This window comes from Squalius cephalus (genome assembly GCF_949319135.1).
Source record: "Squalius cephalus genome assembly, chromosome: 4".
Lineage (NCBI taxonomy): Eukaryota > Metazoa > Chordata > Actinopteri > Cypriniformes > Leuciscidae > Squalius > Squalius cephalus.
In genome coordinates this window covers 44,556,300-44,573,652 of record NC_137125.1, presented here as the reverse complement: position 1 = coordinate 44,573,652, position 17,353 = coordinate 44,556,300, and the positions used below count along the sequence as shown (strand labels likewise).

Sequence of the window (17,353 nt, the reverse complement as noted above, 5' to 3'; positions counted from 1 at the left end):
GCGGGTAGTTTAAGCCAACACACTGAGGAGCATACCTTTGAGAGTGGAACTATGTTGAAAATGGAAAGACTTTACAATAAAGTATCTGTATGGTAACTTCTAATTCAGTAGTTAACTTGGAACAACAATGACTAAAAACGTCATTTGGTATATTTTTTGAAAACAAGGCTATTACTTTTAATGCCAGATCATCTCAGTAGTTTGTTTAAGCATTTGGCCATTAATGACTTCACTTTGTCATTAAGAGACTCCTTTCTTTGGGGAAATTAAATGCCTGCAACAGTTTGTGCACCGCAGGGAAGATTCAAAGCAATTACCACATATTCTTGTTCCTCAATGTGGCATTTCTTTTCTAAGGAAAATGCTTGACTTTTCAACATGTAAATATTTTCTCTCCCCTAATTTTCCTAGTACTCATGTCAGTTCTCTGCCCTTTAAAAAATTTCGGCTACTTTCAGCCTGCTTTGTGCTGCCCATCAACACGCTGTCAGTCAGATATACTGTAGGTCGCATGTGTGCACAATATCAAGGTTGAGAGTGTCCAGTTTCCACTTAGAAAGCTTGCCAGACTTTGCACATGTCAAAGAATAGATTCATTAAGAGCTGTTGGCTCCCTGCAAGGTCATGTGTTGCTTTGTCTCAGGATAGATGAAACACTGAGGATGCATGCACTGCCTAAACCTCACGTACAAGCTCAGATCCTCTTGAAAATCTCATACCCAAGTGTGAAGGCAGCCATCAAACTTCAATAGCTTGACTGGCTGGTTTTACATCAAAAGCCTAAATTGGCTGAGAATCTGATTTAAAGACCCTTTCTGTAGAGTCAGAAAGGGCGAGACCGTTTCTTCCTGATTTTTTGGAAGTCTGCAAATAATTAGAATTATAAACAATGTGATATGCTTTTTACTTATGGCTGCCTGCCCTCAACTTTGATGAGAAATCTACACAAATAAGGAGATATGAGGCTCAAGGTTTACCTGCTCGGGTCGTAGTCCAGGAGGAACCCATGTGTACTCCTCCAAAGCGCATCCAGAGTCGTCATCAGAGGTTGAACTCCTCTGAAACCCAAGTGCCACTTTGGCTCCCCTTGAGTTCATGTCCGGTGCCCGAGTAATGGGCCAGATCCCTGATGTAGTTTCAAGACTCATCAGATGGGGGCACTGTTCAGATAATAAAAAGAGGTATTAGTTTTTAAAGACTAAATTGGGTTATACCCAAAGTTTACAGCTGCATCTGTTTTATGAAATATGCATTATCCTTTGTGGAAGAATGTTCTCAGAACATCTTAAAATGGAGATGGTGAGCGACTTCCAGTGCTGCTACCCATTGTGGGGTTTCCTTTATCTATCTGGGCCTTCAGAGTTGCCAGATATTTAAAACGATGGGGAAGTTGTGCTTTGAAATGTCAGAGTATTGCCTTTCAGGCCAAGCCTTAAGCTTGCAGATAAGATGTCAATGTGTACATGAAGCAGGATTAAACACTCGTGGTTCTTTCTCCAGGCCTTCTTTATCTTGATGCTTAAGCACTTCAGAGTATTTTCTGTCAGATAAAATGCCTTTGGTCCCTAGGTGTTGAAAAGAACACTCCTACTTCAAATGTTTTGAATTGCAAATGAGTCCGTATAGTGTGTGAACGCCCTTGTTTGGGTTGAGGTTGGAGTTTGATGATCCCCCTCTCAGTTTGCCCCGAGTCACCGGGAAAGTCCTTGTACTCTTAGCCCATTATGTGATAGATTATGGATGTTTTATCTTAGGTCTTCATTGTCCAGTATAAGTTTAGATGGGTTCTGGTCTTGTGCATGTTGTAAGTTACCTGTTATTCTGCGTATTTATACGATACGAAGCAAAGATAATAGATTTGCAATACGAAGATGCATCGATAGGGATATCTTACAGATAACACTTTTCCCTGTTCTGTCAATGGAAAATGTAATTGGGATTGCCTCAATCACAATCCAGCTCACCTTCTATGACCCCAGTCAAATGCAAATTAACTTCTCACAATAGTGTCCAGTAACCTCTCACCACAATTACCACACCTGGATGGAAATGAACAGTCAGATACGCCCATGCAGCACCATATATGGATCCTTCAAACTAAGCAATGAGTAAAAGAGTAGACTAGGATTTTATGATTAGATATTTGTGTTTGTGTGTGATTAAATTTATATACATCAAACCCTTGGAACTTTCTCTGCCAGCTTTCTTGAAAAAATTCTTGCAGTGTAGGAAATGCCTGCTGTGGCTTCCAGGGCCAACATACACAAGCACTCGTGTTACACCTTGTCACTCTCTGGCACCGACACAATGTGTGTCTTTGTGGCAAAAACAAAAACAGAATTTTCTACCCTGCCCTGTTTTCAAAGAAACATGCATAGGAGGAAAGTACATTTGAAGAGAGGTCATTTTTAAAAAGTCACAACGGTAGAGAAATATAAACACACTCCAGATGTACGCCACTGATCTGACGGGCACCTCAGACAGGGGAGTGAGCGCTGACCGGGTTTTACCGTGTCAAATATGAAACACTTATAAAATAAACAAAGACTGGTGTCAGGATTAACTGAGGTTTGGATTACAACCATTCCACCTGAGGCTAAGATTCAACAAGCCTGGGCTTCACAGTGCCTCTGTTGTCAGGTCTGGGATATAACATTTTCTGTAATGCAAATGTCCAGTAAAGCTAAGTGAGTCTGACATGCTACATGCATCGATTTAGCTAAGCATTGATTCATGCAGTGTAGAGACCAAAGATAGAGCTGAATGAAACCTATAGTACTTAATTAATTAATCACATTAATCTGACTACAGTTGACCTCTGTGTAGAGTGAAAGCAGCAAAAAAACATGAGATGACGTGCAACATGCATTTAATCTTTCAAATATTGTTTTATATTATTGTTTCATGTATTCTCTGGCCACCAAGCTAAAAACCACTGTAGGTCAATTATACCTGCATGTAATCTGAATGGCACATATCCCCCAATACTCAGATTTATGCATGATCAATTACAGTTTTTTGACTGATTTTTAATCTTTTATATTTGGACATTTTGTTAAATCCTTTCCCTTAAGTTCAGCAAATTTCAAAGAAAATGGAAATTAATCTGCAGTATTAAAAAGGGTTCCTAGTAACTGCATGTTGATAATGTAAAAAAAGAAAGAAAAATCATCCCCAATTTCCGGAATTTTACAGTTCCGACTAGCTACCTATGAATCTCAGAGCTGTCCACCAAAAATTAATCTTAACATCAGGTATAAATGAGGCCTGATACATTCCAAGTGCACTTGTCATCCTCTTTCACATCCCATTTTTTGACCAATTTTTGATCTCCCTTATGCCAAAACTGCATGTGATCGTAACATGTTATTTAAACTGCTGCTTTCTGTCTGTCATCAAATACTTATCACCCAATCAGTCTGATTGTGTGACTATATGCACTGCAAAGTCTAGAGTTTCATATTTACAATGTGAGACTAGTTTAGACTTGATTGCATTTCGAGAAGCATCTTACCTGTGTGTAATGCATCCTGCAGCACTCAGGAAAAGCCTCCAATTAGTGCAAGTTGCAGAGGAACAGTCTAACAAGCATGTCTACCGGGTAAATTCCATCTAAATTCCCCTGAAAATTTGTAGCTTAGATAGTCGGTGAGAATTCAGTTGTGTCCTGTGTTTCTCAAAACGTTGAAATGAATGTATCGATGTGTGTGCCAAGTAGCATGTCTCCTTGTAGTCAGAGCCAGCCCCGGGACAGCCCTCTTCACATTTAAGCCCTCCCCCTATACTTCAAACTGAAATCCACCCCCACCCCAAACAACCTTCATCCACATTCCTGCTGTAAGAGAGCTGTCCACATCCCACAACAAACTCTCTTCAATCCACAGAGCCATTTGTTTAGTCCCTAAGCATTCAAAGTCAAGTACATCCTGGAGAAGTTCATTTGGCATTGAATGTTGCATCAAGTGCTTGTTGTTTTCCACCAATGGCCAAGAGTTCCTGTTATTTTAGCTACATTTGGCATGTCAAGGAAGAATGAAGTGTGCTCAGGAAATATGTTAACCTCACAGAATCAGAAACTGGAATGGTGTAATGAATCATATAACATTACTGTACCTGCATTTCAAGTAAGCATGTGTTACAATAATTTATGCATTTGTGTCCAGAATTGAGGCGTTCACCCTCACATCGTTCCAAACCTGAATGGCTATCTTTCTTCTGTAGAACACTAAAGAAGATATTTGGAAGAATATTTTTGTCCTTACAATGAAAGTCATTGGGTCCAACACATCATTAGACCCCATTTACTTACAACAACATTTTTCAAATTCTAATTTTTTTGTGTTCTGCAGAAGAAAGTAAATCATAAAGGTTTGGAATGACATGAGGATGAGTAAATGATCAAATAATTTCAATTTTAGTGTGACCAATTCTGGCTCCTTAACTGTTCTTTTAGTATATTTTTTAAGTAATAAATATTTTTATAAATACTGACAAAGCCAATCATCTAAAATGTAACTACGTTTTTACACTTAGTTTTTGTAGTTATTTGTGTTTGATTCACTAAAAAGAACTGACTCAGGGTTATTCTTTAGGGAATCAGACTACACTTGCTCTGTATTTAGTAAATTCACTAAAAAGAATCAATTCAGAATCATTTGTTCTCATATTAGACATAAACGGTAATGCGGGTTGGTTCCCAACCCTACTTGTGAGTCACTTCTCACAAGTTCCAAGGCATTTCCATAAGCTCAATATCCCCCTCCTCTTCATTCCTTCAGACTGAGCTCAGTGTGTTGACAGTGACTATGGCCCCAATGGCCATCTCTCACCTCCACACTTCAGTTGAATACAATGACCTTATTGTGTTGATTCCTTTCCAAATCTCAATCTCACAAAGGAAAAACCACTGAGAAGTCGTCTTCTCTCAAGAAGCTTTAAGAATAATGGTTAACAAGTATAATCAATAAGTTTTAGGGTTGTATTTATTCTCATAATGCTAACATCTAACCATTTTAAGGATTGCAGCATAAGCTCCAGGATGCCACTGTGGCTAAGCATCTTGTGATAAATGTGCTGTTTTTGCTTACAAAACACAAAAGCTGGACCATCTTCACATGCATCTCTGTTTGGTCATAGCTACTTCATCACGATCCAGTTGAAATGCCACATTAAGCCTGTGTGAAATTGCTGAACAATTGCCAAATCATCCCAGTTAAATTTCAAGTCACCGTGAAGAACTTGAGTTTGAGCATCTACCAAATCTGAGAGGTAGTTTTAGACAGCAAGATAAGATAGCAATGAGAGAACAAACAAACCAAGATTGATTCCTCTCTGGTTTTTGGCAGAAACCATGAAGAACCACTTACCTATCAAGATAACCTTTGTTAGAAACCCTTTTCCCTGCTTAAGATGTTTATCAGGAACACCATTGAAATGGTAGAAAATGCCATTTCGCAAAAGCGAAATATAAAACCGGGTGAAGAACTGGGTAATAACCTTGTTTATCTAAAGAAATAACACATTACTGCGACTGTTTGTCCAGATGTAGACAGAAAGAAACCACAATTAGCAGACAATGTTCCCATCATTTCCTGGAGCAGGTTCTTCAATGTGTTTGTAGTGTATGTGAAGGATGGGAGAGCACAACCCTTCCTGCTTCCTTAGAAAGCTTAAGTTGCTGTCTATTACCCCAAAACCCTGCACAGTTACCTCTGTGCTATCTTAAAGGAAAGGGAAGCTACTTGCGAAACACGATGTTCACATCCTCCTCTTCCTATTGTAAAATGGCCCGACCATCCCCTGGCAAGCCATTATAAGCGATAACGCATATTTCACCTCATTGCCACACCAATTGACAAGTGTTTAAGAATGGATGCTGCCCTGCTGCATTCACATGTCAGTGCTACCTAACTAATGACACTTTTTTCAGTGACCCCTGACCCCCGCACACACCCTGCTCCCTCTGCTCATCTCTCCAAGTCTTTAGATTCGCTCTTTCCTTCCCATGTTAATGACAAGGCATCAAACTAATGGAACATGGCACAATTGCTCACACGCAGCTGCTCCAATTACTGCAAAAACCAACATTTGTAAGCAAATAAGGTCATGTTTGTGTAAAAATAAAGTGTTGAATGCCAAGCTAGGGTTTTTGGATTAAACAATAATCTCTTTTCTCTGCATTCAGGCTTTGATCATTCATTTTTGATAACCTGTTTTGTCTTATTTTGATTTTTTTATCGCTGCCTCTGTAGGATGGTGATTGCACTATTGATTTGATAACGACCGAATCAGTGTGTCTCACGACGTGTGTGTTTTAATTCACACTGTCAGGACAACACATCAGAGTGTCTCTGATGTAGGACAGTTTACACCTGACAACTGCAGTCAGTCTCTCGAATGCCACTTCTTTAGATCAGTCATTGTAATTTTAGTAACACTGAAGATTACGGAGGAGGAAGTAATGACGCATTGAATGCTCTTTCAGGGCAAAGCTGCGAATTGACTCAGATTCGCTCTGACATATTTTCCCTGTCTGAGCATTTTTGCCATGTAATTGAATTATGACGCACAGAAATGTAGTCAGTTTTAAGATCTAGCAGATGCATCTGCCAAATGGTTAATTTAGCAATGGGATGAACACTTACTAACATCTGTTTTTAAACATTTAGGGTGAACGTCACATACTGTCATTAATATTCATTATGCAACTGGCCTGGTTACGCATGGTTTGTGCGCTAAATCGCTGAAAGAAATAAAGGAGAAAAGATGTGAGCAACAAATAAGAAAGTTCAACTTCAGCCAAAAATATACATTTTTATATTATTTGTTTTTTCAACAATGATTTAGGGATTATTATTTTAGCTCGTATACCCTTTTGGTAGCATTTTACTTAAAGCCCTTATGCATTATAAAGGTATTCATAATGTATGTTATAATGCATTATATCTTTTCATAAAGTTAAGTTACATAAACCAAAGTTAAAATGCATTATAATATTTGCTGTTTCTGAAATTGTTTTTGTCATCTATTTCAGTTCATTACACGTTCTAAAGGTGTGTTCAATGATTAGATAAGAATTATAATATATTATAACTGTGGTTACAATTATTCATGAGGCCATACAGTGCATTATAAGGCATAATTACTGCATTAAAAATACTTTTATAAAGCAGTATACGTAAAGGCTTTAAGTAAAGGCTTTTTTTACCAAGATTTTCCATAATTCCAATATTATTTTTAAAAGATTTTAATAAATAAAAAGATTTTTAGTAATAAAAGGTGGAAAGTTTTTATGCCTTCCAATGGTATCTCGTATCAGTTCAACTATGGCATAGATATTTAAAACCACATTCAGGTCATTTCTGCGCTCCGTCTCTGTTTACGTTGAAACTAGATAGGTATAAATTTACTTCCTTGACAAACTTATGTGCTATTTAGGTGCTCTAAAGCAAAAACCTAGCAGTAAGGCAGGTTAAAATCATTTACAAAAGAATCAGCAAAAATGATCTCAGATAATCAGTAAAACATAGTCACAAAACTTAATCCTAAGCATCTCCATTTCAAACGTTCATTGATATCTCCAATGGCTGTCTTCGCTATTTTCTACACAGTGCAGATCAACAAGCATTTACTTTCCCTCCAATCAGAAAGTCCTAATTCACACCCATTATCAACCCATTCACATTTAGCACACACAGACTCCTGAAGTCTGAATTTGAATTGACTTGATTCACACCTTTAAACTGCTTTACAGACATTGAAGTCTGATTAAAGTGATTAAAGTCTCACCATTGCTGCCAGTCAAAGCCCCACATCCATCAGCAATGCTTTAGCAAGTGCTTTTCTCACTGCTCTGTTAATATTCAGAGTCACGGAAGAGTAAAAAGACACAAGCTGGTGTGAGATATAGGGCCATAAAAGAAAACGGCAAACTTATGTGTGCCAAAACTTTATAGCACGGCAATAAATATTTGCAAGACACCTTCACGGGGTTGTGAAGCCTAATAAAAAGGCGTCAGTCGTGTTCCTGAATAGATTTCAAGTGAAAAGAAGGTCAGATTAGCCGACATTACAGACACGCAGTAATGTGTAGAGACACATTGTGTGATAAAGAGCTTTTTTTTTTTAAAGGACTTCACACAAGCTAATTTAAAACCTTTAGAAATCAGCCACCATTTCAAACAATTAACAAGTACATAAAGGTCTCAGAATAAAAAAAAACATTGCCTTCCTATGCTAATCCCATGGGGATTTATAGCGTATTGTTACATAAGCCAGTTTTGATAGTTCTCATGCCGTAGTACAGTAAAAACAACATTATTCAAGATGATTGCCACATAAATTATATGTATTGCACTAGACTGAAAAGAACGAGTCCTCTGGGCTAAAAAGATAGATTGTGTCCTCTTGTGGATGAATGAACATGTCCATTCAGTTTGGAAATCCTGACCTGAACCTTTGTTGACTGTAAAATACTGTAATTAAGACTTTAAAGTACTGTAATTGCATTTAGGTGTGACTGCATTATAAAAGTATACAGTATAATGTGGAGAAGATTATAGTAATGATGATATATGCAGAGCGTGTCTGGCTTCTCATCTACAGGGATCCAGCTGCGTGTGTGCATGCATTTAGTTCATAATGGACCTTGTTTTATTACTGGCCTCTGCGCCCTATCCTGCCTGCCTAATTTGATATTGTTAACTGATACATTCCACTTTAAAAAAGGAGAGGTCACGCTAACCTCTCCAGACACAGGTGGGCTTACCTGTAGAAGATATACACAAGTTCAACAATGACATAAAAGGCATGCACAAAACCATCAATTTTGTTTTATTGTTTGCTACAAAAAAAGTCTCATTTAATACAAAAAAACAGTTTGCTTTAAAGTTATATAAGAAATTATATTTTTTGCATAAAGATAATTTTGCTTATTTTTAAGATTATAAAGATTTTTTGCCTCATGACACCATATGGATTGAGATATCAGTCTGGACTGTAAAAAAAAAAAAAGTTATACATTTTTAAGTACAATCAACTTGGTTGTTTATCATTTCAACTTAAATTATATTAAACTGACTTAAAAATCTGTTGAATCTTGAATAACTCATTAACTTATTTTAACGAGTTAAAGCAATGTAAAAAGGTCATAACTTATTGATCAAATATTTTTTTACAGTGTAGGGTTCCCACATGAAGATTTTGATGGGAATGTGATCGAGAAATGACGTGCAAGTGTGAAATAAATATAAGACCGAAGCAAATCAACTGCAGATAAGGCATGCGTGCAATGGCCACCAGGGCTTGTGTCTGACAGCCAGCAATTTTTAATTTGTAAATGTATATGTTGTACATATGTGCATTCATTACTAGTAATGAGAAGACATTTTTAAAGTCCTGAAACCACAAAATCATGTATAATTAGAGGTGGTCTGAAAAATGTCTTGAGGGCCTCATGTAGAGAGCTGAAGACCACCCAGCCCAACTACAACCCTCCTCAAACTCGACCGGGTTTCCACTGAGCGCAACGGCCCCTTACCTCTACATCTCCTAATTACAATCATTTGCCTCATACCAAACGAACACAGAACATCTGCTCCTAATGCTGCTGACTGTGATTATTAAAGAGAATTTACTCCCAGGTCGACACACAGAGGAAGCACAACAGACAGGAATCACAAGGAGAGGTACAAGTCCGTGCGATTTGTTTTTATTAGCGAGGATACACTGCAACATGTTGAAGCAATGAGCCTGATATGTTTTGCTAGTTCATTAGTCTGTTTTTCCTGGCTCAGGATCCTGGCATGCCGTTTAACCAGGTGCTGATGAAGAGATCATTGACTTAATGTGGTTGACGAACCTCACAGTCTTACGTCAGTTTACACTCATGTGGCTGTAACAAAAACAGCGAAGCAAATCTAGCTAATGTATGGAGATTTACAGGCTCTGCCTCTAAGTAAACAACTTTTGTTAATGAGTTTTAATGATCACTTCAGTCACTCTATCTTTTGGCTTGTCATCTATACTACAAAATAGTATTACTTTCACAAATCGCAACGCTCAGCTGTGGTCTTGTTTTACAGTTATAGCCATATTTTTAATAGAATGGTCCGACCTCACAATTAAAGGAGCCAATGTCTGTTTACGTTTGAATGTGTGTTAGTTTGACAAACCTGAAAAATGCTAATTTTTGCAAGTTTTGTGCTGAAGAAGTGCATTTTATGAAACGATTACTATCAGATTTTAAAGTCTGATTTGAAATGTGTTATTAAATACAAACAGTTTTAAAGATTTTGGTCTTTACTCAAATAGATAGGAGCTGTACTTGCATAACTGGAAGTAGGGGCATTTCCAAGATGGCTGCCGAGTGAACTGACTTTGAATTCAGTCAAGCGGTGAGTATAATTTTTAAACAAATGCATAGCTTTTGCCGTATACTTTGACTGTGTAGCATTTTATTTTATTTTACATAATGCCATTTGTCACCTAGAATGGCTTAAAGTTTGCTTCAAATTTTTAATCAAAATGTCATAACTTGATGTTGGTGAGCAGACAGACTTTTCTCTGGTGATATATGCAGGACTTCTCCAATCATTTTGTCGGCTTAAAACCTGCCCTTTTCTTACAATTTACTGCACTTACATTTCGATCCGCCTCCATCTAATTTCTCAGCATGATGCCATATAGAAGATAGTAGTATCTTATAGATAGTAGATATACCTTAGTATTTTGAAAGTCTAAAGAACCCCTTTCCACCTATAAAGAGACTTTTGTGGAATGGAAAGTTTCGATAAATGTTAAAGGTTCTTCATGGAACCATAGATGCCAGTAAAGAACCTTTATTTTAAGAGTGTACAGAGGAAAAAATCTGTCACTACTTCATTTGTATCATGATGTTAAATCTCAAATGGCATTTGTGGTCCTAAAATCTTAAATTGAACCAAGAGTATCCATTATGTTCATTTGTTGAAGTTAGCAAGCCTATTTTTGGCTCATTTGGTCAAGTGTTAGAAAGCGATATGGGGACGTAACGGAGGCCACCTACACACCACTTTGAGAGTGCCAAACACAGACCTCAGTCATTCTGATGATAAATTGTGCAACTGTGAATGTTATCTTGCATCATCCCCATTTGGAAGGTAATTACTCCTCTCTCAGCAGGGAAATGCAAGCCAGAAAAACGAAGAGGGGAGAATGCAACCGTGATGACACTAGACCCCAGGGCAGGTTGATTGTTTGGGCTTAAAACACACATACGCTGTTATACAATCCAGTCTGTTTCACATGATCCATCAACTGGTAGTAGCATGACAAGCCTGGTGCTAATCACCAACCCTACTTTTTGACCAACAAGACTGTACTTTACTTTCACTGCAAGGCTATTTATACCTGTTAGAATAGTGCCGCATTGGGGTGGCGGTGATGATATGTAATTCGACACCATAGGATGATATAGTAATCCTCACATAATGCCTGTCTGTGTCAGGGGCCCCTTTGACAAAATAATGCTATTCTGTTCCTTAAACCTGGGCTGAAGCTTTACTTCCTCCATAGCCTAATCTTTTTTGTGGGCATGTAGTTATTGTAAAGAGATACGCCACATCTTTGGTGCTGCAAAGACACTGATATCATAATTTGTTCTACTTTAGTCTGTATATTGTCATCTTGTTTATGATATGTTGTGAGATCTGTGTAAATGAATATGCAGAGAGAGAGAGAGAGAGAGAGAGAGAAATACATTTCAGCTCATTAGGCATTGAAGATATGGTTTATGGGAGTACAATGCATAATGGTCTTCATCAAGTCTCTCTGAGGAGCAACAAGTGTTATTGAAATGAAAGGTAAAGCCCTCTGTCTCCAAACAGATGTCAGTGGCCCTTTGGGGTATTCTGGGTTTCTCAGTGAAGTAAACTGCACACATGCGCACACATATATAAGTTACAGTGTGAATTTCAGCAGCATCATGGCATGAAAACCATGAAGCAGAAAGGATGAGACTCCAAAACAAGCCTTTGCATGTTGCATTTCACAGCTGAATGTGTTTAGATAATGAATCTTGTCCTGACGTTTTTCTTTTCATAGAAAAGCAAACGGTCTGGTTTCCGGGGTTCATTCATAGCACACAGGATGATTCTTTACAACTTGTTACTTATGCTAGCTATTAAACCCCCATACCTTTACTAGCCAAACAAGCACACAATAAAATCTCTGTTTGGTTGCAGTGTGCTGGAAAGCCCCAAGCATTCATTAGTAAACCTCAGAAAATTTATGAGCATGTCTTCCATCCCACGCTATGCGGAAAAAGCCATTACAGTATCTCAGCGTTGAAATGTTTATCTTTTGTTTTTGATGTTCAAATACTTATAGGTGTCGCTGCATATTAAGTAAGTTGTTCATACACTCTTTGTTTCTCTACACCTTTTGACCAATGAAATTCCTTGATTTTTCCAATTGCTCAAAATTGCTTCCACTTATTAGATAATGGTTTTAATTATTTGTTTTTGCATTCAGAACACTATGCAATATGAAATGATAGGATGGACAGTATTGGCAAATGTTGCAGTCAATTTTGAATTCACGTCACCCATGTTTACACCATGGCTGAATGTATCGGAGCACACAGCCATGGCTCTGATAGAATATTTCACCTATTTTATTTTAGTAAGGAAGAACATTCTGAGATCAAGAGACATCAAATGTGCATGAGAGAGAAGGAAAGGTAAAAAAAGAAGTTTACATGTACTTAAAAAGGCATGTCCTGATTGAATCAGCATTGGCTTTTTAAGGCCTGGAAATGTGACCATTCACATGAGAGTAATCAGAGGAATTAAGCGGGAAATCCATTTGCGCACACGCCACGAAACCTGCTCTTGTAGTTGTGATGTAAATGTATATTTAATCACAACGCAAATCGGTTATCATGCCGGCGGAAGCATTGATCTGTGCTACTTCTCAATCCAAACAACTGTAATTCAAGCAACATGCCGCCTTTCAGCTGTCAGGATCATCTCCTCAGCAGTTGAGATGCCCTTATCTCCATGCTGTCAGAAGCGGCCGGCTGCTGAACGTCTGCCGTACATGTTTACCTTGTCTCATCCTCACACTCTGATTATAAGGCAACTGCCGGCAGCCGTCTGTCTGACTGAGCCAAATCATTACCTGCCTTTAATCTCCTGCTCTGATACGGCTCGTTGTGGGTAATTACTGCGGTGCCAAATCAACTTGCTCTCACTTGCATTTACAAAAAACTAAACAAGAAGGAAGAAAAATAATCAAATCAGTTACACTTATCCATTGGCTTTGCAAAAGATTGACTTGTTCTTACCTCATACTCATAACTCAATGTTTGTCTCTTCCCTTGTGTATTCCTTCAAGTTGGATTGTGGCGGTATGACGTTTTAATATAGACCCGCTGTTCCCCAACACGTGGATGTGATACATGAAGAACCCGTGAATATGATGTGGTTTCATGAGTAAGCCAAGGCCAGACATTTGTGTTTCATTTTCAGGCACCGAATAATTAGAAACAACTCAAGCATCTCCCACAGTGAGCCAGACAAGTGCATTGACCTACAAGCTGTCAGTCATGGCGGGTAATTTCCATTTTCTCAGTTTTTATGCGCTCACATTTGATCAACTTTCCGTAGCTTTCAATAGGGTTTGTGCTGTTTGCAACACTACTGTTCAATAGTTTGGGGTCGGTGAAGTTTTTTAATTTATTTATTTTAAAGATTTTAAAAGATTCTTATTTTAAAATGTGAGAAGCCATTACTTATCCTTCAGAAATCATTAATATGCTGATTTGCTGCTCAAGAAACATCAATGCTGAAAACAGTTGTGCTGCTGTTTTTGTGGAAACCACAATGCATTTTTTCAGGATTCTTTGACGAATGGAAAGAATAGACTTGAATTAGAGTAGACTTGTACATTGTTACAAAATAATTATTTCACCTTTGATTGATTTAATGTTGATATTTTTTTTTCTTAAAAAAGAAAGAAAAAGAAAAACCTTTACTGACCCCAAACTTTTGATCGGTAGTATATATATATATATATATATATATATATATATATATATATATATATATATATATATATATATATATTAGAAAACAATTATGCCAGAGTCATGACTTGGCAATGAGCACCATGTGGGTGATTCAAGTTTAAATTTGGCTTGCGTGATTTGCTGATCATTTCCCACTCTCTTTGTTTACTGTCGATATGATTAAACTGGCACCAAAGACCAAAATGGCATCATATATTAAATCAAACAGCTACTAGCATTGACTTGCATTGCTTTAGACTATTTGGCTTCACTGGGATGTTGTTCTCGTTGCTATCTGAGGAAATATCTGTTGTCTAAAGTTGCTAGTTTAAATACCAGCTGGCCTGTATCAGGACCTGACTGTTTGACTCTTTCAGCTCAACTAAAGAGAAGCTTGTCTCTGTCCCCCTCTCCATGCTTGGCAGCATTCACAGGCCGGGCAACAGAAGAGATAGAAAGCTGCCAAATGTGTTTGAGGTGTGGGGTGATTTGCATAGGTGAGCACACGTCAGGGCCTCCCAGCATAAACAGGGCACTGTGAACCTTCTCTGCTCACCGCTAGTAAATCAACACAGATACATACACAAGCACTCCTCAGAGCATATCCTGTGGGCTGGGATCTGGGGTTAGAATCGTTCCTTCTGTCGTTCTAGTAGCTACACTCACACACACAGACTTGTTCTCACACAAATATTCCTCTATTTCACATACTAGACAAATTTATTTATCATATAAATTCCAAACACGGCTCTAGCTTAACTAACCCAAACTTTAAAAGTTTAAATAATGCTGCTTTTGTTTTGTTTATTTCCAAAACATGCAATTTTACAAACATTTACAAGATTTTCCTATCTTTAACCACATGGAAATTCACATATCCACTCACTGTCTAAATTGTTTATGGCTTTTTCTCAATACAATCCTGATTTCTTGTACTCGTTTTGACAACCACTTCAAACACATCTGAGAGATATTTAGACCAACCCATGAGGACGCACTACATCACTCTCTAGTACCGTCAGCTGAATCCGAGCTTTACATGTGGTCGTAATGGTTCATCAATTAACCGAGTCTTTACATAACAAACTCAGATCCCTGTTCGGTGCCACATTTGGAAATCTGCCACTTCCACTCAAGTCACCTGAGAAGCCCCAGGGGTCTAGTTAACTGGTTTGTCATTCACTCCCATATGGAGTCTCTTTTAAAATACCAGGCACTGCTTTAAAAATACCTAATTCTGGCATTTTACTCACTGTTATGTGAGTTATACAACTGTTATGAGTTTAAAAAAAATATATTTATTTTTACATGTGACAAAAATGTACTTTCATCATTAATTTTCGTTGATGCAATGCTGTCATTCTGCCTATCACTCACAAACCATGCAGCATGAGGGTGATTAGCCTAAATGAGTTTTTATTTTCGGGTTAAACATTCCTAAAGGATCAAATATATCTGGGGTGCACCGTGCACTAGGTTTATGAAATGGATAAATTTGTTTTAATAAGTTAGCCAATAAAGTTAACCGTAGTTCTGATGTTTTTTCTTCGTAACTGTTGCTGAGCAACGGTTTTTGAGCAACGGACACTACGACATCGTCACTCAGACCAAATCTGCACGAGCAGAGCAACCGCTAGGGGACACCAACACCTAATGTAGGCCTACAGCAAACTCGCTCACGTTCAAAAAATATAATACAGACGGATATTATGAGGTTTAAGAGTATATTTTATCAAAATAATGCTCTTACGAAAGGTGTAGTAAAACTATGTGCGTCATTCAGGCAAATTCGCGCTCAAACTAATCTTTCAACAGAGAACCGCGAAGGTAAAGTCTCTTTTGCCTTATATGGAAATGGTCCCCAACGGCTAGTATTTAACAACTAACAGCATTCTTTTCTTTTTATTATGGAAAAGGTGAGTCTCTGGGTCATGGATTCGTGAGCTACAGGTCAGGAGACAAACGGCACCCTGATTGACAGGAAAGAGAGACACTTTAATGCCGGTAGTGACCTGAGTGACAAGGAACAGCTGAGTGTGTGTACACACACATCTGGAGACATGCAGGGCTTCACACTATAGAAATCCATATGCTGTAACCCACCGAGCGTCTTTACGCTCAAGTTGGTAGGTAAAGTGCTGTGTTGCTACAGTTTAAGTTATGTTGCACACGTCCATGCGTTCCTTCTCACATAATTGCAATTAACCTTAACGTTACATCCAGATTTTTTTGTGTTCATTCAGTCAGACGGGCGTTTTTAAAGCGACCATGGGTCAGTGGCTCATTTTTTCCCTCTAACGTTACATTTATTGTGTTAGGCAATGCAAATAAATAGGCAAAAAATTATATCATGCATACAAAAATGTTTTCAATTTCTGAATTCTGAATGAAAATGTCTAGGCGGTTTAACTGTCCGGTCCGGAGACTTGGAAAGTCTTTTGGCATGTTTTTTTTTTGTGTGTGTGTGCCTATTATTTATTTTTTTATTTTTTTAAAGTGAAGCAACTTTGGTTTGCTAGACAATATTAATACTTTAAAAACAAAGTCAGGTCAGTGTAAAACCAACATGCAGAGAGCCTATTTGTATTAGTGTGGGGAAAACAAACATAAAACAGAGCGGGGCCACTTTAGATCCCCGTAATTGTGTGAAAATGTTAAATTGTTATTTTTAAATAACACTTCTTTAAAACCATCATGAATAAAACGATTACATTTTTGAAGAACCTAACTTAAATATTTATCATTTTCATCATTATCTTTTTATTTTTCACTGACCCACACGCGCACACAAAGTTCGTATGGCTATTAGTTCACGCATTAGTTATTCCCTAGCATACGCATCTGAAAAAAGATGGTTTCTGATTTTTCCGTGTTTTGCACGTTAATACTAGAAATCGATATTTACGACCACGTAACATTTTAAACAAAACAAATCAACCTATTTTAAGGGCATACAGAATGCACAAGCATACTTACGGGGACGAAATGTGCTGATTTATTCCGTTGCTGTTAGAAAATATTCACAACTGGTGTCATTTGCTCGAGTCCAGATGACAGAAAGTAAACAGTGGTCTTTGTAGAGGACGTGGAGCTGTTCAGTATCCAAATAGCGCAAACCAACGGGTCAGCATAGTGGAGACGCAGAAAGCGAGTTTGAATCCCAGCTGCGATGAGTAAACATGCAGTATGCAGTCAGTTAAAGAGCCAGTGTGTTCAGTGCGCTGAAATGACATGAGCGATACTCTGCGCTGATTGGCTGAGACGCGCGGCCCAACCAATCCTTCCACACACTCACATTCTTGCTTC

At 38.0% G+C, this 17,353-nt stretch overlaps 1 protein-coding gene across 2 annotated transcripts in view; it reads right to left on the bottom strand.

The window, feature by feature from the left end:
* The window catches only part of prickle1b (prickle homolog 1b), a 24,504-nt gene extending 7,151 nt beyond the window's left edge, over positions 1-17,353 (bottom strand). The window contains exons 1-2 of one of the 2 annotated variants that reach the window (XM_079868140.1): positions 17,024-17,353; positions 978-1,160 (exon numbers count right to left, since the gene is read on the bottom strand). In XM_079868140.1, coding sequence (XP_079724266.1) covers positions 978-1,148 — 171 coding nt within the window. In that variant the 5' untranslated portion in view covers positions 1,149-1,160; positions 17,024-17,353. Of the gene's footprint in view, positions 1-977; positions 1,161-3,514; positions 3,736-17,023 lie in introns of those variants that run through there. The other variant, XM_079868139.1, reaches the window with a different exon arrangement.